General features: G+C 32.8%; 1 protein-coding gene across 1 annotated transcript; it reads left to right on the forward strand.

Annotated features, from left to right (window-relative positions):
* The first annotated feature begins 161 nt into the window (after nucleotides 1-161).
* On the forward strand, nucleotides 162-5,706 carry LOC133336617 (E3 ubiquitin-protein ligase Topors-like). Its single transcript, XM_061544899.1, is given in 4 exon segments — nucleotides 162-841; nucleotides 893-1,177; nucleotides 3,268-5,642; nucleotides 5,699-5,706. Coding segments are annotated over 4 exon segments (3,348 nt in total).
* The last annotated feature ends 20,090 nt before the right edge of the window (nucleotides 5,707-25,796 follow it).

Genomic DNA, 25,796 nt, shown 5'->3' on the forward strand with positions numbered 1-25,796 from the left:
TTTACAAATTTTCTGAACAAACGTGTGCAAATTGTATTCCTTTGGAAGGGAAAAACAGCAACTAAATATAACCAAATGCTTAATAATACAAACAAGTCGTAGTAGAACGTGAAGACCTTTATAATTTGTCGGTGAATAACAAGTCTGGAACACTTGATTCTATGGATTTGTTGGACAGTGTAATGGAGTTATTGAATAATACTTCATCGCCTACGATTAGCAGCGGAGGTAGTAACATTAGTTCCACAACAACAGCAACGCATGCCGAATCCTTATATCAACTGCAATCTGCAAATGCCAATAATTTAGTCCACGAAGCCATGGCTACAGCATCACCAGGTGCAGGAGGCGGAGGTGTAGTTGATGGCGGCGATGTCAGTGGTGTTGAAGTTGTTGTGACTCAGCAACAACAGCAAACTTTGGAGGAGGCATTTCTACCACGTCTTGAACTAAAATTACCCAGATCATCGAGCAGCAGTGAGAGTGAGTCAGAGGAGGCCACAAATCCAACAGCTGGAACATCGGGCGATGGCAATGGCGAAAGGGCGGCTTCGCCTCCCCCAAATTGTGCCATTTGTTTGGGTCGATGCAAAAATAAATGTTTTACCGATTCGTGCATGCATCAATTTTGTTTCAAGTGCTTGTGTGAATGGAGCAAAGTTAAACCGGAATGTCCACTGTGCAAGCAAACCTTTAAATCGATTATTCACAATGTCAAATCTGAGCATCAATTTGAAGAATACCATGTCCAGCCGCCTACCGTACAACTTGCTCAATCACAATTTGAAATGGATCTGACACAGATGCGTATCTTTGGTGTTGTTAGTCAAAAGTAAGTAGAGTTACATATATAAGGCGAATAGTTAATTTTAATGCTTTTCATTGTTTCTAGCTTTGGCCGCATTGACGCCTGGGATGATCGCACAAATCCCAATTTTATGTATCCCATTGCTCCGTCAGGAACTGGTGGTGGCAGTAATAATCGCTCCATGCCAGTCGGCAATTTGCGCAATCAATATGTTTATCGTGCCGAATTATTGGACTTATATCGCCAAGAATATCCTGATAGTACTCTAAGCCAATTGTGGCGTCGTTATGTTTACGATCGAAAATTATATGCCCTGCCAGTTTGTGATATAACTGGACGTTTTCGTGATAGCAGTTCTCAGTATTATAGGTAAGAATTTTATTTTTTATTTTGTTTTAATGCAACTATCCCAAAAAGGATATAAACAAAATTTGACGTCACTACATCCTTGCATTTGGGAGATACAGTTCATTTTTTCTGAAGAATTAATGTCCAATAACAAGAAAAGTGAATGAATCACTTGAAGTTATTCTTTAGGATCTTTCTTATAAAAATAAAAAAATGGTGGTACAATTCGGTCAATGTGGTTACATAGATATTCGCCCATGTGCAGCATTTCGAGTTTGCTCGAAACATGAAACATTTTCCCACATTTGGTGTGCTCCATTCTGAATTCCCAAAAAAATATTGGGAATATAATTCGAGCACATATAGCCTTGTGAATTGAAAAAGAAATGAGATCGTACGTGTTTTTCTGAGCTCATAAAAATTACAAAAGAACGCAGAAGTAATATTTAACGTGTTTTTATAATATTTAATTAAAAATAAAGACAGTATTTACATTGGGTCTTCTCGTAAAATTAAATACGTATAACTATACATGTTGCTCAGATATATATATATATATATATCCTTCGTATTTGGAAATCCCAAATGTGCATAAAAATGCAATTTGTATAACCTCATTTCATCTTCACTTTAACTAATGTTTATCCACGCTGCACACACTTTGTCTTCCAGGACTTTCATTACTCTCCACAATATTTTACACATTGTTGTCGATCAACACTTATATTTATCTGATGAAATTAATAAATATATAAACCATAAACATTATTGGTAGCTTAGGGCCTTGGAGTAATTATCACAACTACATACACAGATTCGGGCATATCCGTGGGGTCCGAAGCATTCCTAATGTGACGTCATTCAACACATTCCTGTGTCATTAGTCTTTTTCTGGTAAAAACCAGGGCAATTAATAAGCCAGCAGGCATTTTTTCTTAATTGTGTTGTTAAACAAATAGCAAATTCCAATGAAACATAGGTTTTTTTTATTGAACACAGTTCGTAACCTATTGAACAAAGCTATGCTTTCGAGCCGCACTTTCACTCGAAATTGAGCACACCATTTTGCACAACATGGGAATCTAAAAAAGTATGAGAATTCAAAAACTCTCGGAACACAAGTTGCTACTATATACTACAGTTATGACTTTTTTGCAATAGCGTATACCAGTATTATATTTTGATTAGTTTTTACATATAATTAGATAAAATCTTAAGGTGAATCTACAAAAATACCTTTTGGAATTTTTGAATCATTGTAATATCTTTTTCATGAAATATCTTTTATCATAAAAAGTTGCAGCGTTCCAAAATTTATTTCCTTAATATTATCAGTTATGTAAACATTCTTGCCTTACATAAACATTGCAAAACACATTCAATATCAACATTAAACAATATCAGTCCGTTAGTGTCTTAATACGATAAAAATAGGACTATAACACATATAAACCCATGCGGTATGACCTATCTCAACCTTATTTCAATTAGAGGTATTGAATCAAGAAACCAGAAAAAATTAAATAAACTCTTACATATTGTTTCTTCATAAATTTCGGCAATAAAGAGACATTTTAGAATTGTTTGTAAATATTGCGGTACTCAAGATCCTTAGATATGTTCTTAAAAATATATATAACAAATAAATTAAATAGGAATTTGGTAAATTTAAGGTGGAATCATCATTTGTGAGAACCTTATTAAGAATGCTGGAATAAAAAGACGAAGAATTATGTTTTTAAGCAAGTAGGGTATATATTTTAAATTAGTATATGAGTATAAGGAAAGGTTCATTTACATTATTCTTTTAATATCTCCCTTTTTAGTTATTCAAAATAATAAAGTTTTTTTACTCATGAAAAATTGCTTCTATTTTTTTTTGTTATAGTCGTAATATTTAGAATTTTAATTTCCCGAGTCTCTTATAAGATGATTGAAGAGGTTTTAATGTTCGTTCGTTTCACATTATACATTCAAGTGGATAATTTAGAAAGGTAGAAATAATATGTATAAGACGATTATAGCATGCTATATGAACCTATTCTAATAAACTAAATAAATAAAGAAAATTAATTATTAATTACTGTTATATATTTTTTCGACATTTTCAGGGATAATCCAGCACAAATTCATCGTTTGATGCCGTGGATAAGTCGTGATTTGCAATGTTTGCTGCGACAATCGCAACATGATGTCAACACCGTTTTGGAATCCATCAACTCAGCCTTAGTTCTCATGAATATCTTATCGCCGGCGTTTCGTCGTCGTTTGCAGACATACCTGGGCAATAAAACTACACACTTCATACACGAATTGAACAATTTTGCTAGATCGCCATACGATATGATTGGTTATGATAGAGTTGTTGAATACTCACCACAATCTATTGAGGATGTCGTCATAGAATTCACTTCGTCGGATGATACAAGTGATACAGATGAAATTGATGTAGCCGAAGACTCGGTCGCTGCCTCGACAAATGGTGGGATTCTTGATAATGATGATGTTGAAAATAATGTTGCAAGTTATTACAGAGTATTTAATACTCATCTCAACTCTTTTACAGCTATAAATTTGACCATTCATAACCGTCTAACGTCAAATGCGACACGTGATGGAGCAGCCGGTCCAAGTGGCTCGATGCGTTCAGTTGTTCAAGATGGTGTTAGTTTGGTCATCGATTTGAGAAACGAGCCAGAGGAAAATGCCTCGGCGGCGGTAGCTGCATATGGCAACAACAACAACAACAGTGCGGAAGCTGGAGGTTCTAATTCAAGTCAGCCAACGGTGACAGAAAACATCGAACTAACTTCTGGTAGCAGTGATGAATGTGAATTTGTGCTAGAACGCAAACCTCCACATTTGCGAACACCAGAAATGGTTAGTTTAACCTCGGCATCGGATTCCGATGTGGTATTTGTAGAGGAAACGAAACCCTTAAATAAAACCACATTCAGTACAAGTGAAGCAGAACCAGACAACGAAGATGTCTCTCCAGAAAAAGCGAAACGGTCATCATCCAGCCGTTCTAAAATTACAGCCTTAGTTGAATCCAAAAAACGAAATCAACAATCAGCTTCGAATACAAATAAAAATGAAACACAAAATAATTCAGATATATACAATATGGGAGCTAGCACATCGGCGGCATTACGACTATCGATACAGCAAAGCAGTGACAAATCGAGATTGAGGCGTACTAAATATTCCCTGCGTAACACAAGAGCCGAGGCAAATCAAGTCAATCCGACAAGACGTCGTGGCAAACGATTGCCAAGCGAAAGCAGTCATTCCAGTAGTTCCGATTCCTTATCTTCGCTTGCTTCGAATTCGACGTTGGGCGACGGTGTAACAAGTGGCTCGTCGAGCGACGAGGAATATGTTTTATCGGCAAATCAAAAGCGTAGTTCAAAGAAACGCAGGCGTGTTAAAAAATCGAAAAGAAGGAGGAGTAAATGTGGCAGTTCCACAACAAAGCGAAGAAAAACAAGCAACAATTATGATTCTAGCGAAGACGAAGATGATGACGAGGATGACGAAGATGATGACAATGGTCATATGGGAAAGAATTTTGCCCTTGTCATGGCCATAAGTGAGCGAATAAAAAGACAAAAGGAGAAACTAAAACAGTCCCGAGCAGCAAATGAGGAAGATGAGGACAACCATAGCGAGGGAGAAAATTCATGGCGTTTGAAAGCGGTTAACGAGCCTTTGCGAAAACAGCAACAACAGAATGCTAAAGATGCTCACTCAAGTAGTGGACGTAAACGAAGGATAAGGAAAACGTCGAGTAAAGCGTCGAACAACGAAAACGTCAAACAACCGAAACTCGATCAGTGTGCATCGCAACTAGATGATGATAAAAATGCAGCCGAAGAATCTTTATTTAAAAACTTTGAAAGTTCGAGTGAGAGTAGTGAAAGCGACAACCTGAAGCTGATTGAGTTGAAAACAAAGTTATCTAAAAATTCTGCCAGTAACGAAAGCCTTGAATCAATACCGACATCATATAACGAGCGTTTAAATAACGAAAATGTGAATCATGCTGCCGATAGCAGGGATGATCAGCAAGAAGCTTGTAATCAAACCGCAGACTCCAGTCCCAGATTGCAGCAAACGCAAGAGAGTCCACATACAACGCCCTGTGATGATAATGCCGCCTCAAATATGCCCACCGTTGTGGTTTCTGCCCGTGAAATGCATACTTCGTCTGATGATGACATCGACATCAATGCTGCTGGTCACAGTCATGAAAATGCATGTAGTAGCAGTAAGACCACTACTCAGAATAATTCCGGGAACGTTATTCAAGAAAAGATTTCGCAAGAATATTTAGCGAATCAAAAAACGCCAGGTACTTTCAAAGATCAAATAGGTGATATAAAGAAAGAAGTGAAGGAAGAAGAAATCGAACAAGAAGAAGGAGAAGGAGAAGAAGATAAAATGCATGTACATCAGTCAGAGGCAAATGAAGACAATGAATATAGTAATGAAACAACTAATTTATATTCAACCACGGATCATGATGAAGACCATGAGGAGGAGACTAAGCATCAGCATGAACAAGATGAAGAGGACGACGACGATGAAGATGAAGATGATGTGGATGAAAACGATACTATGTTAAATGTGAATATGTCCAATGTTTTCGATGGTACTAGCATGAGCAATACCACCACTACTGACACAATATTGAACGATGCTGCCGAACAGATTTCACCAGCTGCCGTTAGTTTTTATACACCTCAGCTACAGTCTTCTTCATTTAATACTGCCGATTTCGCTGATGACAATACCATGAATAGCAGCAGTTCAGAGAGTTCAGTATCGTCCACTACCACGACATCGAGCAGCAGTAGTAGCAGCAATACTATTACCAATGATTTTATGAATTATCTTTCATAAATTTTGTAAGTAAATGAAAATTGATTATTATTAACAATTATTATTAATTATTACAATTATTATTAAAATGTCCTTTACAAACAACAAGTTTAAAGCGATGTGGTGTTTTTGCTTGCATTTCAAATTCGCACCCTAAAGTCTCTAAGTTTAGCGATATTGGAGCTACTTCCCGAAATGGTAGAAACGTTTGACCAATCATTTGTAACAAATAAAAAACCAATTGTAAGTAGGTATCTTACTACCCTTACCACCAAGGAGATGCCTTAGTTTCTAATTCTTTACAAACTAATGCAATGAAAAGGGAAGTCAGGAGAAGAACCTATGCATCCACCATTATGGCTTTCCTTTTCATTGCAAAACTTCGATCATTAGGCTCGACTCGAATGAGAAAAAACTCAATTAAAAACCATTCAAATGATCATCGCACTTACAGGCAAAATTCAAACAAGCTGGGCACAGCTAGGATTCGAACCTTGGTCCCCAGAGCAATACAAATGTTGCCAGACCACTTTGCGTTTTAGGCCACCATGTGTATACCATGTAAGCAATTAAAGGTGTATGGATTTATTAACCATCGCTACTACAAAAATCTGAAGATAAAGCGGTATATAATTACGAGTAAGACGTGCAGGTACGCTAAACTTGATTTCACCGATTAAAAATTTCGAGTCAATTTGACCGCGTAAAAGTTTTATTAAAAATATAGATCTTAGCATTAAACGTCTTCGTTCTAGTGTTGGAAGATTAATAAGTTTTAAACGATTTTCATAAGGGGGGAGTGCTTCAACTGTACTCCAAGGCAAACCTCTAAGAGCAAATAACAGGAATTGTGTTTGGACAGATTCGATTTTTTTAGAATAACAACTGTAAAACGGACTCCACAATTCACATCCATATTCTAATGTAGGCCGAACTAGACTAACAAATAAACGTTTTGTCACATAAGGGTCGTCAAACTCTTTAGACCATCGTTTTATGAATCCTAGTAAAGATTTGGCTTTATTTACGCATGACTCAATATGCAAATTAAATCGCAATTTATCATCTAAGATAACGCCAAGATCAACAAAGGAGTCAACATTGTCTAATTTGTAAGATCCTATAAAATAATCAGTAGGAATTGAACGACATTTAGATAGGCATAATTTTTTACATTTTTTAATATTTATGCCGTTAATACTACACCAGTATTCAAGAGAGTTCAAATCATTTTGTAGAGTAAGGGCTTGATTTTGTGAGTCTAAATTTCTGAAAAGTTTTACATCATCAGCAAACATCAACACTTTAGAAAATTGAATCACTGATGGAAGATCATTAAGGTATAACACGAATAATAATGGACCTAAATGGCTACCTTGAGGGACTCCAGAATGAACATCAATATTTTTAGAGAAAATATCATTATAAGACACGCTTTGAGTACGGTTTTGCAAGTAGGATGAAATCCAGGAAAAAATTTTGAATGGAAAACCCATGGCGTCCAATTTAAATAATAAAAGTTTATGTAACACCGTATCAAACGCTTTACTAAAATCAGTGTAAATTACATCTGTTTGTTGCTTTGTAGAAAATCCATGGTGTGCATGGTATGTTAATTCCATCAGATTAGTTAAAGTCGATCTCCCTTTTATGAAACCATGTTGACAAGGTGAAATTATTGGCGAAACGAAGTGAATTATTCTACGTGATACTAGAAGTTCGAAAAGTTTTGGAATGGCGCTTAATTTTGCAATACCCCTATAATTCTCAATAACATTTCTGCTACCAGACTTATGTAAGGGGATAATGAAGCTAGATCTCCAGAACAGAGGAAAATATCCTGTAGATAGCGAAAGATTAAAAATAGCAGTGATGGGCTTATATACAGCCTTATTCTGGATGTCAATTCCACGTGAATTTACTCGGTCTTTTCCTTCGTCTTATTCTGAACAACATTTTTGTGTGAATTTTTTCGCATTCTCGCTTTCGCCTTATTCTGAATGAAGTTCGAAAGCGAAAAAATCCGCTTTGGGGAAAAATTAGGTATTCTGGATTACAGGGAGTAGGAAATTTTGTGCGAAATTTTTCGCTAATAAATTTAAGGGGAGTTGACTACAAAGACATAAGTAATTACTATTTTTATGAAAAATATTTACACAATACTTATTGTATGACGATTTAAAATATTATAAATGGTAGTAAGCACACTTTTAACTGGAAAACAACCAATAAAATGCCATTGAAAATCCTATTGATAACGATGCCTGCTGAACCAAGTATTGCCAAGGAATATATGAAGGTAATACGGAATATTTAAGTCGAGTTTGATGTAGTTTGGAGGCGAAATACAGACATTTTGGGTGAGGGTCTCTCAAAAAAAAAAAAATTAAAAATTATGGAAAAACCAAAACCGCTTAACAGTGAAAAACTTAAATAAAAATTATGAAAGAACAAAAAATATTTTTTTTTAAATTATCGTAATCATAACATAACATGCCACTTTAAGAATCTGGGGAAATAAATATCGAAATTAAATAAAAAGGCACACAATTATGTAGTGAAATAATAAACTGAATTAATTAATTCAATCGCAGATTTCTTTCCATTATTCGTTGTGTTTTTGTCATCATAAAAATGTTCTTTTATTTATAATCTTGTTGTAGTTGTTGCACCAAATTGCATCAAAACAATGAACAGCTGTTTCACATGCCATATTGTAGGTTGCCATATTTTCAAACTTTAATTTATTTTCTTTTAATTACAAAGCATTTATACAGCGGATTCTTGATATTTCACATTTGTATTGCTATATAGTGTAAATAACAATAAAAAGTAACAATTTTTAATAACAAAAATCAATAAATAATATATTGAAAAATGTTACACAATTAAATTACAATGGGGCAACACACATTGCAACTTAAATTACAATATGGCAACACGAATCTTTTTTTCAACCACCATTTTCGAAAACTCGAATCTGCATCTCGCATTTTTTGCATCTCCCCATTCATTCAGAATAAGGCGAGAATGTGAAAGCGAAAATTTTTTACAAGCGAGATATCTCCCTAGCAAATATCCAGAATAAGGCTGATAGTTCATAAGCACAAGTTTTCAATTTCAGCGGTATCACCAGAATCTTTGCTACCATACTTCATACTACTGGGAAATTCTCTAACTTTTCTTTTAGAATTAACAAATGTATAGAAGCTTTTAGGATTTAACAGAAGGTTTCGTCTCATTTTGGTCAGATGATTTGAATAGCATTTTAAATTCTCTGCATTGTATTTATGTCTAGCTTTAGAATAATTAGTATAATTTAACAGTGTATTGTATTTTTTAAACTTTTTAAATAATCTACTCTTAACGTTACGTAAACGTCTAAGATAAGGAGTAAACCATGCTGGCCCTCGGTCTAAACTAATTTTCAGAACCGGGACTGACATTGATAACGCATTATTCAACACGTAATAGAAATATGAAACACACGAATCTAAGTCATTTTCAAATTTCCAATTAGTATAAGATAATGTGTATCGCAACTGATTGCAAAAAAAAAAAAAAATGGCTGTTTTTAGAGTGAAGACATGAACTCATTCAAATGATCATTGCTCTTACAGGCAAAATTCAAATAAATATCAAGAATTATTTAAGTTTTAATATTAAATTAAATATTTTGGCGTTATCTAGGTTACTGTCGAAAGCGTAATTAAGAAGATAACTGTATAATATAATTCATTTTGCTTCGACATCTCATAAATTAAATTAAACACATATATTCTTCGTAAAGAAGTTTAAAGGTTCCCTTTATATTGCCAATATCCCAAAATGGAATATTTTTTCTCTTTATAATCTTGGAGAGTAAACTAACTTTTATATAAGTTTTAGTCTGTGAGCCTTTCGGCTTTTTATTTCTAGTTAATGCATTTATTTCCCTCATGTATAAAGGTAATAACTTTTCTTTTTTTATTGCAGGTTATAAGCATCCATCTATATTTCAATTCCAAGTTAATGAAATAGAACGAACCAAACAACAAACATCATCCACTTTTTTATGGCATCCAACAAAATAACCAATAACTATAGAAATAGATAAAAAGCTCACTAATAAATAGCACGGAAATCCATAGACATATAAATTATAATAAATAGTTTAATTTTATATCGTATGTGAACTCTATCAATAGCAATATATATATACACATACGTAAATATGTATGTATGAGGTATATAGGATTTAACAATTGCAAGAAAACCAAACAAGAAGTGAATCAACAATACCTACACAACAAACTACAAATATTTTCTTATTATTATTATTTTCTTGATTTCTGTTTTGACTGGAATCATTAAGGCTCTCCTCTCTACATCCATAATTGAAACAAATATCCTTAGTATAATTTAATTTTAAGTTTAAACACAAATCTATATACATACTCTAATTAGTAAATAACTGTAAGTTGTCAATACATATATATTTAAGTTATTTTTTTATTTTGTATAGTGTACAATTGATTGAAAAGCAAAAACAAACAAAAAATACAAAATATTTTTGTATATCATCTCACAGCCACATAAGACAAACAAAACATCTCCATCCTGCAATTGCACACAACAGCAACAACAATAAATACAATTTATAATTTTACCAACTATTCTATGAATTTGTCTCCGGTCCTTTTGGGAATTCTACTTAATTGCAAATGGCCCACTTAATTATAAAAATGATATTCAAATAATAAATTACAAATATTGGATAAAGAGAATCCTTCTTAATTTTCGTTTTTATATCCAAACAATCAACGAACAACAACTATACACAAGATTGAAGAAAATGAATGAATGAATAAATCCTATAAAATGTGGGGAACACTATTGTACATAAGTAATTATCATGTAGTTGTGAAAAGTTTCAGAATTTTTAAACACAACAATATTATTCTCTTTAATTCGAATTCGAAACCATATGAACAAAACAAAATATGTTAAATGTGTGAGTGTATACGTGTGTGTGTATGTATGTGTGGAAAAGAGAATATTGTATTGTATTAGATTTTGTTCCTTTCGTGTTTGAAATCATTCACCACTGTTCATAACATTATAATGGTATTGTACTATTTAAAATCCAATAAAAATGCTTACACCGTTCTATGTTTTTATAAGCGATATTTTACAAATTATTAAACATAAATACTTTACATAATATAAATCAGTATATATATATACACAAGAAAATGGACACTCATTCATAATGGAGCAAGAATGAAAAATTGAAAACAAATACATACTTATGTTCATGTATTTAAAAAAAAAAAATACTAATAATTCTGTGTTTTATTTCATTAGCTTATGTGAGAAGTCTGGAATAAGAGGTATTTGTTGAGTTGTAACACCCTCATGAATTTTGGTTGTTATTGAAGTAGTTTTATTTGTTTTACACAATTGACGTTGGCTGGGTAAAACTCAAGTGGTTTCGGATCGTTAGTTAGGTTAACCAATCAACTCTGTTAGTAGCCAATCCACTCCGTCCATTGTGTTCATCCGGAATATCTGAGAAGAGGAAAATACTAGACAAAATAGAAAGTACACGTTATATCGAATAGCCACCTCTGACAGTAAAAATAGCAATCGGGCGTATATGTTTTCGAAGACGAGCCAAATTCAACGAAAGTGGTTTGTGTAAGAAGCAAATGGTCAACTGATTCATAGAAAAAAAAAAATAATAATAATAATAAACAGTAGTAATAATCGAGTCATAGCTGCGTCAAGAAAGTGAAATTCAACACGAACTTTAGGTGTATGAAGCAGACATTTGGTAGGTTTTCGTACTTCAAGAATCTGCTATTTTTTACTCCGACAACACTTTTTTCCCTTATGATATCGAAGAAAATAGTAAAATCGAGTAGATTCTTGCAGTACGGGAATAGACCAATTATTAATATGATTCGCAATGAAGTACAAATGGGAATGCCGTAATTGTATAATATTCCCCAATGTTGAGAAAGAATATGGTGTAATAAATGTGAACTTCTAAGAAGGGCCTTCTCTTCCATCATGACGATTTTTTTAATTTATAACAATCACAGTTACAAATAGTTTATTTCAAAAACAAATACTTAAATCGGTTCAGATTTAGATATAGCTCCCATATATATTTTCGTCCGATTCAATGTGCAAAGTCCATAAATATCTTTCGATTTGCACGAAATTTGGCAAAGCGTACTCAATTAAGTCTAGAATGATGTGCGTCAAGTATCGTGAAAATTGATTCAGATTTATATATATATATATATATTTCCGTCCGATTTAATGTAAATGATGTATCAAAGTCACTATTTATCTTTAGATATAGCTGTGTCAAGTATCGTGAAAATTAATTCAGATTTAGATATATATATATAGTTTCGTGAAAATCGATTCAGATTTAGATATAGATCCCATATATATTTTGGCCCCATTTAATGTAAATGGTGCACCAAAGTTCCTATATATCATTCGTTTTGCACGAAATTTCTCATAGAATACTGAATTAAGTCTAGAATGATGTGTGTAAAGTTTCGTGCATATCGGTTCAGATTAAGATATAGCTCCTTTATATATATATATATATATATATTAATGTAAATGGTGTACCAAAGTCCCTATTTATCTTTCGATTTTCAGGAAATTTCCCATAGCGTAATGAATAACGTCTAGCATGATCTGTGTTAAGTTTCGTGAAAATCGGTTCAGATTTAGACGTAGCTCCCATATATATCTTCGTCCGATTTAATGTAATGGTGCACCAAAGTCCCTATATATGTTCCAATTTTCAAGAAAATTTGCATACCGTGCGGAATTAAGTCTAGAATTATGAATGTAAAGTTTTGTGACAATCGGTTCAGATTTAGATATAGCTCCCATATATATTTTCGTCCGATTTAATATAAATGGTGTACCAAAGTGCCTATATATCTTTCGATTTGCACGAAATTTGAAATTGTGTACTGAATTAGATCATTTAAATCCAGAATGATGTGTGTTAAGTTCCCCGAAAATCGGTTCGGATTTAGATATAACTCCCATATATATTTTCTCCCGATTTAATTTAATGGTGCACCAAAGTCAATATATATCTTTCGATTTGCATAGCGTGCTGAACTAAGTCTACAAACTTGTGTGTTAAGCTAAAATCGGTTATGATTTAGATATAGATGCTATATATATTTTCTTCCGATTTAATCTAAATTGTGCACTAAAGACCCAAAGTTTTTTCGATTGTCACACAATTGTGTACAATGAACTGTTGCTAATATAAATTAACCCCTGGCAGGTCTCGTTGAAATCGGTTCAGATTTAGATATAGCTTCATATATATATTTTTTGTCCGATTTTAAGTAAAAGGAGCAAAGTTAGGCCGATTGACACAAAATTTTGGACAACGTTTTGAATTTAATATAACCTAGCGTGTGGAAAGTTTTGTTGTAACCGGTTTAAATTTGGATAGAGCTCCCATATATATATATTTTCTCCGGGTTATAAGTAAATGATGCACCAAGAACTCAAAATATGACCGATATGCAAAATATACTGAAATTAGTTTAACCAAACCTGTGACAAGTTTCGATGAAATCGGTTTATATTTCGATATACTTTTATATATATATATATACTTGTTATATATATTTTTAAGTAAATGGTGCACCAAACTCCTCATGTTTATCCAAATAATCAACGGGTGTCCGATTGATATTTGCCTTAAATTGATTTTCATAACTTTGTCCCATTGTAAGAATCAACTCTATATCTGACCAAATGAAAATTTTAGTATAGGTTGCAGAATGACATGTTTATGGATCCAATTTCATTTTACTGGTCCTTCAAAAATGCAACGTCTGTTAGGATTCATCTGTTGAATTTACCCAAAGCGGTGAAGGATATCATATAGTCGGCCCCGTCCGACTTTACTACTTTCCTTACTGGTTTTTATTACAATATGTATGTTAGTATTAATTTACATATCAACCAACATATACAAATATACAAATTAGTGGATGTGTAAATGAATACAAACAGACTTGTCTATTTATTGAAAACACTACAACTAACATTTGTGCTAATATTTATTTTTTGGTCTTGCAAAACATCTATAAATACCCGCAAATTGCAATTCAGTGCATTTCACTACAAACTTGTTGATTATAGCCATGAAACTCTTCAGTCTATCTCTGATTGGTCTAATAACTCTGTTGTCACTATGCCAAGGACAGGTAAGAAAATCAACCGATTAAACATTTTTTTATTATTATTATTAATTTTGTTATGAATTATAGACTACAGAATCAGGCCATTCTTTACTTCGTAAGCTTGCATCATCGGATTTACTAACTGAGTATGAAAACGATAACAACGAGGAACAGCCTGTTTCACAGGAAGATCGCACAACAGGTGGTGATGTAATTTTTCCACGTGTACATGTTTCATTTGATTTCGGATCTAACAATTATTTTGGAACTGGCAATTTTAATGGCGAGGAACGTAAACGTCCAAGCACAACTAGTACTTCTACCACTCCATGGTACTAGAGCGTGAATGTAGAATTTGCAAACAGAATTAATGATTGAATTACATTTCAAACATTAATAATATTAAGTTAAAATATATGTGAGTGTGAGTGTAGTTATTTTAAGGAAAATGGGATATATACTTATAAGAGTAGTCTCATTTTATAACTCTACCCAAAATATTTAGTATTTTTAAAACTTTTTCAACTTAATTGGCTATAAATATAAATTTTAGGTTTTCATTGGGTAGCAAATCTTTCTACTAAAAATTATAAATATTAATCCACTTTTTATGGTAGTCCCCATATAACGCTACATCACAAATTTCGATACTTTTGGCCAGTTTGTGTACGTGTTGCCACCAAATTGAATTTAATTTTACATTTCGGTTTCTCATTAATGAGAAAATCTCTCTACCAAAAATTATCAACATTGACCAACAGTTTCCGGAAATTGGAGGATTGGATATTGACTGTAATTTGATATATTGGTTTCTCACGGGGTCTCAATTATCGGTTTGCGTTTTGGTATAGTTCCTAAAGATTTGAATTTGGTATACATAAGTATTCTTGAAGGCTGACAGAATATTAGTAATATCTCCCCATATAAGACCAACGCTCCATTGTGAAGGATTTAGCCGCATTATCCCATTAATGTGACATTCTGGAATATTAGAGAACAAAACACATTATTGTTGAAAATTGTGTATATTGGTCCAAGCTTTTTTATAAGTCACTTATTTGGCCTAAGGACGAACCCTATTGAAATTGGAGAAAATAGGTTCAGATTTAGATATAGCTTATCTTAATGATACACCAAACACCCAATTTTTGTCCGATCGAACAAAATTTTGAACATCGTACTGAATTAGGTACACTTTAATGTCTGTGATGTTTTGTTGAAATCGCTGCAAAATTTAGCACAGCATTCTGAATTTGATTCTTATTGATGTATGCAAAGATTTGTGGAAATCGGTGTAAATTTAGATATAGCTCTCATGTCCCATTCAGACAAAATTTTGCAAAGGGTACTTAATTGGGTCAAGATTGATGTCAGTGAATTTTTATTGAAATCACTTCAGATTTAGATATAGCTCCCATATATAGTTTCGTCCGATTTTATGTAAATGGTGTACCAAACACCCAAGCCTTGCCCGATTGAGACAACATTTTGCACAGCGTACAGAATTACGTACAGTTTAATGTCTGTGAAGTTTTCTAAAATCGGTGCAGATTTAGATATATCTCCCATATATAGTTTTGTTTGAGGAGCCTACGTCTCACAGTGTCACGATCGCGGCCAAAAATGGTCAAAACCATTTTTGAAAACACTCCAATTAGAATTAATATGAAATTTTATATCGATATGTCGAGTAGTTTTGTCTCTACAAAGTTCAAATCTGTTAATTATTAACCCTATGGTCAAAAACCAGGTACATTTTTACATTTTTTTGAATAAAAATGCTATAAAATTTTTAATAATGTTGATATATGGATCAAATTTTGAGGAGTCATTAAATTTCTTACCTACGTAGATCAATAACCGTGGTACATTTGTACCCATCCAAAGACACCTTTGTAATTCATTAAAATATTGGCCTATCGTCTGGGTTTTTGTTTTAAATTAGTCTATATGGATGGATGTAGGAACTCAAAATTATATATACATTAAAATAATATTTGGTCGTAGGGTATTTAAAAAAGTGTTTATTTTGGTTGCTGTGGATGTTAAAAAACTAGGATTCGCTGTGGTTTGTATGTATATAGATATCATATGGTGTATACAGTCGTCCACATCTGTAGTACTTAAGGAAACCCCCCATTCTCGATTTTAATTTTTCAAGATTTTCAATGGGCTGGTAAATCAATACCAATGCTTGTTGAGGTTTGTAACTTTGCACATATATATTTGAAGATTTAAAAGAGAAGAAAAATAATTTACAAAAAAATTTTGTTATTGTTTTGTTGTTGTTTTTTGTAATTAAAGAAAAGTCCTTATTTTTGATGGCGGGCATGATAACTCCTCACTGGAACATCGGAATCCGAAAATTCCAACGGTGTTAGAAAGAGTACATGTCTGGCTCTCGTATGAACTAGGATTATTGACTTCGCTCTAAAATTAACAAAATGGTGGACCTTTGAAAAAATATTTTTGGAAAATCGCCGATTTTTTACCAAAAACCAAGTTAAAAAATAAGGAAGATCTTCACCGATTGGCTTTATCCTAGTTCATACGAGAGCTATACACACCCAGAGAAACGTTGCAAAATTTGGAACCGATTGGATTATTAGTTTTTGAGTAATCGTGCCAACCATTCGCAAAAAAAAATTAGAGAAATACGCGTTTAAAGTTTGAGAAGCCCTTCAGCCGTCACTTGATGCTGACACAATAAATCGGATATATCTTCAAGAGTTCTTGAGATTTTCACTTGAAATTTTGTAGGGACATTCTTTAATCAGTGTAGGTTCGAATTATATCAACAAAAATTTTGACCCCGAGAACGGGGGTCCCCTTAAAGTTTAATAAAGTTTAGCTCTAATTTTTTTATTTGAGTGGTGAAAAGTGTGTTATTTAAGGAATAAAAAAATTAGCTGCGGAGAACTGCGGTCCTAAGAGTTATTTAACTTTTTTGATAAAAAATATGGCATATTCATGAAATGCTTAGAATCGAATGATCCAATATGTTATGTATACAATTAAATAAGTTATTGAGGGCCAAAAAGGAAGGAGAAAGTGGTTTCAGAACATAGTATTCATACAATATTTTACATAAAAATCTGCAATTAAGTGGTAAAAACGTTATTCGAAGCTGAGATGTGGGAGAATTGGTTTTAAAGTATAGCTTTTAAATAAATTTTCAGCCAATTTGAAGATTATATTTATTTATCAGATTATTTGAGACATAATCTTATAATCTAAATTTAGAGGTCGCACATGAATTACCTTTGTGGAAACTTCATACAGAAAAATATTAGTTCTTATGCGACTCACAAGATGCTAACAAGTCATGTCACATAATAATTGGTAGCAGCTCGAACTTTTGTTAAAGCCGACTAAAATAAGGATTTTATTTAGTATTTTATATTACAATCCGACCTTGTAATATCCTTAAGCAGCCATAAAGTTAAGGCCCGAAATTATAACATGGATGATACTAAATAGTACATTTGGGAAGACAATATTTTGTATATAGCTCTGATGTGTGTTTTGAAAATGTTGTGAATGATAAAAAAGTAATTTATTAGTAACTAAAGTATATCAACAATTTTATTTCAATAAAAATAACAAAAATTAAACTACTATACCTAATTTAGCTAGCTGCATATAAAGATTTTAGAGTGCAGAAAGTTACTTTTTTTAGGGACTTTTGGTATGGTAGGTACCTGAAACATGGACCAACAACTAAATTGCATAGCCCAAATTTGAAGTAAATTGGACGAAGACATGAACATTTTCATGCAATTTGATTAATATAAACAATTTTATAGGTCCAAAAATCGGATTTTTCAAGACCCTTTGTATGGGAGGTATATCAAATCTTGGTCCGATCTATACAGTTGTTGGTCAGTTGCATTATAGGCCTAGATAAATGCAAATTGCAAATTTTCATTGAATTTGGTTGAATATTAAAGATTTATAGGTCAAATTATATCAGGACCCATTATATGGGAGGTATACCAAATCTTGGTCCGATGTATCCAATTTTTTGTCAGTTGCTCTTTAGGCCAATAATAAATTTCATTAACTTACGATAACTCCTTCTATTTTTGGCCGCTGTTTATATGAACTCGCGACATAGTGCGTCTGTTCCATATACACGGGATAAAATTGTGGACAACGCACTGTGCTGCAGCATACCAAATGGTCAATTAGGTCCAAATGTACATACAAATGGTACGCCAAAAAACCCAAATCTCCCCGATTGACATGGAGTTTTTCATAGATTTCAGAATGGTATACATATGGCGTTTTTTAATATTTATGTACTTAACACATTTAAATTCGCCCCGTTCCATTTGAAAGGTCCTCTAAAGATGATATGTCTGTTCTATATGGAAGCTAGTCTGTATCTGCACCAATTTCAACAAAACGCAATAACGTCATTCTTGTCTCAATTTGGTGCACCATTTACCTAAAATCTGACGAACATATATATGGGAGCTATATCTAAATCTGAACCTGAATTTTCACGAAACTAAGCACACATTATTCCAAACCCAATTCAGTACGCCAATCAAAATTTCGTCCAATCGAAAGAAATATAGGGGCTGTGGTGCACCATCTAAATCTATATTTAAATCTTAACAGATTTTCACGAAACTTAACACACATCATTATAGACTCAATTCAGCACACTATGCCAAATTTCGTGCAAATAAAAAGAAATATGTAGCTTTAGTGCACTATTTACATAAATTATATATGGGAGCTATATCTAAATCTGAATATATTTTTACGAAACTTAGCACACATCATTTTCGACTCGATTCAGTACGGTATTCGTGTAAATCGAAAGAAATGTAGGAGTTTTGGCGCACCATTTACCTAAAATCGGTCTCCAATTTCAATAGGGTTCGTCCTTGGACCAAATAGGTAAGCTATGTCAAATTTCATCTCATTAGGTTCACAAACGCCATCTGTACTTTGTTTACAATTTAACATCAACAGACGGACGAACATGCATAAATAGACTCTGAAAGCGATTCTATGCATATTCTGAAAAGGAACCATGGGTCTATTCCGTTTCCTTTTGCATGTTATAAACATATGCACAAAGACATAATACCGTGTACCACAGCGGGGTAAAGGGTATAAACATGCAAAACATAAGTGTTTAGGTTTCCTCATTTCTTCTGGTACCCTAAACATTCAGCTAACCGAATTGGCTGCAATTTTATATTTTAAGTTCTGCATTTGTCCGATTGAAATTAAACGTTGCATAGCTTACTAAGTCGTGTCTAGAATGACAGATGTCAAGTTTACTCTAAATCGGATCAGATTTCGATATAGCACCAACATATAATTTCGTCCGACTTAATGTTAATGATTAACTAAACGTTAAAAGCTGAATTGTCAAACGGAGTTATAAAATACAGTAATTATACAACGTCGCTATCTCTGAACTACTTAATGAACATCTGTTTCTTTTTTTTCAATATTGTTAGCCTAAGAATAAACAAATAATTGCATTGCATTAAGTCAAATGTGCAGCTCAAACTATAAATACTTAAGTATTGCTGATCATTTTCAAAATTGTAAAATTTACAATATGAAATATTTCGGTCCTCTTATTGGCGTTTTCCTAATGTTAGCCATATGCCAGGCTCAGGAAGTAAGTATTGGAAATAAAATATTTTCTTAACATGTTTTAATTTAAAAATCGTCTATATAGAATGTTGATGTTTGGCATAGTGAAGATTCTCAGAATGTGCCACCATTCGCAGATCCGAAGTCATTTCCATCCCGTGAAGCAGTCGCATTCAATAACATAAATAACTACAGCAACAGTTCGGGTGGAAATTATGTTGGCCAGGGAATTAATACTGGCAATGCTTCTGATACGATCATCAATAACAGCACCAGTAGCCGTTCAGTAAATTAAATAAAATGTTTGCAAACTGGTTTTGATTCAGAATAAATGTTCCTTATCTGTCTATATATAATAGCGATCTATAATGAGGACTATTGAAATATACACGTGGTAAATAAGACTGGAAATTCGTACTATTAGTGTACTAAACATGGTATTTGGAATGAGGGCCAAAACTGGAGTGTAGGATGGGTTAATGTACAAAAATGGGATTTGAATCTACGACAATTACTAAATACAACTAAAATATTACTATTAGTATTGGAAGAACGAAGAGAAGTGGGACTGTCAAATTTGGTATTTTGGTTTCCATTGGCGTGGTAAAAATGGAACTCGATTTATTAAATTAATATTAATTGGCCGAATATAGCTTAAAACTTAATATGGGTGTCGCTGCTAGTATGAGGTCGAACAACTCTTGGTATGGGGATGTGAATCAGTCTTGGTTTATAGATTTGACCCAACGTGGTGGTATGGGAATTTCTAATAGTGTGGAATAAAAATAAGGTGGTAATTTTGGAAGCTAAAAATGCAAGTAGACGAACGAATTACAACATAAGTACACAATAATTGTTAAGGTACTATGTTTAGTGAAAGGATAGAGCTTTGATCTTGAACATTGGTTGGTTATCATTTTTTACACATGGTTTGGCCGATTTCCAAAATACTCAACACACGTCATTATGTCTTTGTGCATATGTTTGTAACAGGCAAAAGGAAACGAGATAGACACATGGTTCCTTGTGAGAATATGCATAGAATCACATTCTGAGTCGATATACGCATATCCGTCTGTTCGCCCATGTATTTTTGTGAACAAAATACAGTTCGCGTTTATGATCCGATTTGGATGAAATTTGGCAAAGGTCACTTATTTGGCCCATGGACAAACCCTATTCAAATTGGGAAAATTCGTTTCAGATTTATATATAGCTCCCATATATATTTTCGTCCGATTTAATGTAAATGGTGCACAAAAGACCCTATATATCTCGCAATTTGCACGAAATTTAGCACAGCGTAATGAATTAGGTCTAGAATGATATGTGTTAAATTTCCTGAAAATCGGTCCAGATTTAGATATAGCTCCTATATATATTTTCGTCCGATTTAATGTAAATGGTGCTCCAAAGTCCCTATATATCTTTCGATTTGTACGAAATGTGGTACAGCGTAATGAGTTAGGTTTAGAATGATGTGTTTTAAGTTTCCTAAAAATCGGTTCAGATTTAGATATAGCTCCCATATATATTTTCGTCCGATTTAATGTGAATGTGCACCAAAGTCCCCATATATCTTTCGATTTGCACGAAATTTGGCACAGCGTAATGAATTAGGTATAGAATGATGTGTGTTAAGTTTCCAGAAAATCGGTTCAGATTTAGATGTAGCTTCAATATCTGACCAAATGAAAAATTTAGTATAGGTTGCAGAATGACATGTGTATGGATCCAATTTCATTTTAATGGCCCTTTAAAAGTGCGACGTCTGTTAGGATTCATCTGTTGAATATACCCAAAGTGGTGAAGGGTATCATATAGTCGGCCCCGTGCGAATTTACTACTTTCCTTACTGTTTTTTTGTGCAAAATATCGTCGCAATCGGACAGTCAGGGCAAAATTTGCGTGTAATGGAGCAACACTTCCATCCCACTATCCAAAATACTAAAATCTGGGATGATAAAGTTTTAACTAAAATATTAGTGGTGTAACGACAAGCGGGGCAGGATTCGTCACAGAAAATATACATTGAAGTGATAGGAGTAAAAAGATGTAGTTTTTTTTTCAAATTCATAGTACTTCGCTTTATTTAGACCTTAAACTCATATACAAATTCCATATACTTAAATTACTGCAACTGAATTCTGCAACGTCTGACTCTGCTCTTCTACTGCTCCGGTACGGCAAATAACTGAAGTCATAGTACTGATACATACCTTCACGGCAACTCACATTGCTTTCGATATAAGCCTCGTCTTTTCACAGTTAAAACATTTTTCTATAAAGGCCCACGATGGCTCTTAATATCGGTTCGGTTAAAATTACTTTTCCTTAAATAAAGCCTCACTACAGTTCTTTATTTCGATTCGGCAAAAATCAATCTTTTTTAAATAAAGGGAACTTAACAATTTGCAAATACCACTTATGTTAGGAAATTTGCAAATAAAATAGTCTCTTACCAATTTTAAATGCTTCAGATGATGACAAGGTGAAATAAGTGGATTTTTTGGAGGACGGTTTTCTCGTAATCAGGTCTATGTACATGTGACAACTATTGGTCTTTGAAGGACTTTTGCTCGTTTATTATTTTTGACCATTAGCATGGACAAATTATAAGTACGTTGGCTTTCGTTTATCTATATATATAAAAGAGTTGCGTTATAAGTGACTGACTGATCATCAACGCCCAGACGAAACGGCTAAAGCTAGAAACTTGAAATTTGGCATGTAGGTGGGGTTTAGTGAGTAGGCGTGTGATAAGACGGGATTTTTGGAAATTCGTACTAAAAGGTACTAAAAAGTACTAAAAACTGTATTACGCGGGAACGGTTAGATGTAGAACTTTGAAATTTGGCACGTAGCTTTGCCTATGGCGAATGGACTTGAATGTGTGAAAAAATTTTGGAATTTAGTACTTAGATGTACTAAAAAGTACTAAATATTGTATTTGAATGGAAGTGGTGAAGATTCATATCTGAAACTTGGTATGGAGCTTAAGCTATTACAAAGAGAATACTGTGCAAAAATATTTTTTGGAAATTAGTACTAAAAGGTACTAAAAAGTACTAAAACAGTATTACTCCGGAACGGTTGGAAGTAGAACTTTGAAATTTGGTATGCAGCTTTGTCAGTGATAAGCAAATCAGAATTTGTGAACAAGTTATGGAAATTAGTACTAAAGGTACTAAAATGTACTAAATATTATACTACGATGAAAAAGGTAGGGATAGATATCTAAAATTAGGTATATAGCTTAAGCCATTAAAAATAAAATGATGTGCAAAAATATTTTTTGGAAATTAGAACAAATATGGTACTAAATAGTACTAAAAACTGTATTACGCCGGAACGGTTGGAACTACAACTCTGAAATTTGGTATGCAGCTTTGTCATTGATAAACAAATCAGAATGTGCGAACAAATTTTGGAAATTAGTACTAAATTTACTAAACAGTACTAAATATTATACTACAATGAAACAGATAGGCATAGATATCTGAAATTTGGTATGTAACTTAAGCTATTACAAGTAGAATGATAGGCAAACATTTTTTGTTTTTTAAATGAGTTCTAGAATATATTAAAAAAGTTCTGAAATTTCACATATAGCTTTAACTATTACAAATAGAATGCTATGCATATTTTTTTTTTAATTTAGCACTAAAGTTGCGTTAAAAAGTACTAAATAATTAAATGCAATGGATCTGGGAGAAATAGAAATCTGAAATTTTGTCTATTGCAAATTAATGCTAAGCATAACTTTTTGCAATTAGTACTAGTTACTATAGTATAATGGAACCGGTAGGAATAGAAATCTGAAACGCAGTACATAGATTTAATTATTACATATGCTATGCTATATATTAATATATTTTTGAAATTTGGTACAAAATATTAAAATGGAAAAGTCATAGATTGAGATCTAGTATATATATAAAAGAGTTGCGTTATAAGTGACTGATTGATCATCAACGCCCAGACGAAACGACTAAAGCTAGAAACTTGAAATTTGGTATGTAGGTTGGGTTTGGTGGGGAGGCGTGTGATAGGGCGGGGTTTTTGGAAATTCGTACTAAAAGGTACTAAAAAGTACTAAAAACTGAATTGCGCGGGAATGGTTAGATGTAGGACTCTGGAATTTGGTATGCAGATTTGCCTACGATAAGCGAAGTGGTATGTGTGAAAAAATTTTGAAATTTAGTACTAAGAGGTACTAAAAAGTACTAAACATTATATTTGAATGGAATCGGTAGAGATACATATCTGAAACTTGGTATGTGGCTTAAGCTATTACAAATAGAATGACGTGCAAACGTAGTTTTTGGAAATTAGTACTAAAAGGTACTAAAAAGTACTAAAACTTTATTTCACCGGAACGGTTGGAAGTAAATCTCTGAAATTTGGTATGCAGCTTTGTCAATAATTAGAAAAATGGTATGTGTCAATAAAATTTGGAATTTAGTACTACTAGGTACTAAAAAGTACTAAACATTATATTTGAATGGAATCGGTAGATATACATATCTGAAACCTGGTATGTGGCTTAAGCTATTACAAATAGAATAGTTTTTAGAAATTAGTACTAAAAGGTACTAAAAAGTACTACAACTTTATTTCAATGGAACGTCTGTAAGTAGATCTCTGAAATTTGGAATGCTGCTTTGTCAATAATTGGAAAAGAGTTATGTGTGAAAATGTTTGGAATTTTATCTCTAAGAGGTACTAAAAAGTGCTAAATAATATATTTGAATGCAACCGGTAGATATGCATATCTGAAACTTGGTATACAGCTTAAGCCCTTAGAAATAGCATGTTGTACACACATATTTTTGGAAATTAATACTAAAATGGTACTAAAATGTACCAAAAACCGCTTTGTCAATGATTAGCGAACGGGAATGCGCGAACAAATTTTGGTGCTTAAAATACTAAATATTATAATGCAATGGAACAGGTAGCAGCTACAAATAGAATGATGGGCAAAACTTTTTTTTTGTAATTTAGTACTTAAAAGTTAAAATTATTATGTTACAATAGAACCGATAGAGATAGAAATATGAAACTTCTTATATAAAATTAAATATTGCAAATAGAATGTTATACATAATTTGTTTTTGGAAATTAGTACTAAAAATTACTAAATAAAAATTACAATGGAACTGGTAGAAATAGAAATCGGAAACGTGGCAGGTTCCATTATTACAAGGACTATGCTATGCATTAATATATTTTTTAAATTAGTACTAATGGTAGTAAAATCCGAAAGTTAGTAAGTTGTTTAACTATTTAAAATAGAATGATATGCATAAATATTTTTGGAAATTAGTACTAAACATTGTACAACAGTGAATGGTAATAAATATACTAATTTTTTGTACTAAGAGTGGAGAACTTTTGTTCGCAAACAAAATAGTGTATTATTAACAGTTTTATTAAATGGGTTAAAGTACTAAAGGAATCTGTGACAGCAAAAATTTCTACATAAATATTTTCCAGAAATATGTTCTAAAAGGTATAAAAAAGTACAGCACATTATATACTGCGGTAAAAGTGGAGATAGAATTCAGAAATTTATTACAAAGCCTTTTCTATGAAAAACAATGCTTTTCACATTTTGTATGTGTATTTAGTTATGACAAATTAAATATATTACGTATTTTTTTTTTTTTTGAAATTTGTACTCAATTTTTTTGAAAATGTATAGTAAAAATTACTGAAAGTTACATGAAATATAGCTTTCGACCCCTCATGGACCTATACTACAGCGAATGATTTTTTGAATTGTAGTTTAAACTTCCGATGTAGTGAAAAACCGACAGGACTTCATATACAAATATCTGAACACCACAAGTACTAAATTATTGAAAGATCCGCTAACGAAGTAGCGGGTGTATGCTAGTTTA

This window comes from Musca vetustissima, unplaced genomic scaffold (assembly GCF_032173495.1).
Source record: "Musca vetustissima isolate MV318-11 ecotype Yass unplaced genomic scaffold, APGP_CSIRO_Mvet_v1 utg19183, whole genome shotgun sequence".
NCBI classification, from domain to species: Eukaryota; Metazoa; Arthropoda; class Insecta; order Diptera; family Muscidae; genus Musca; species Musca vetustissima.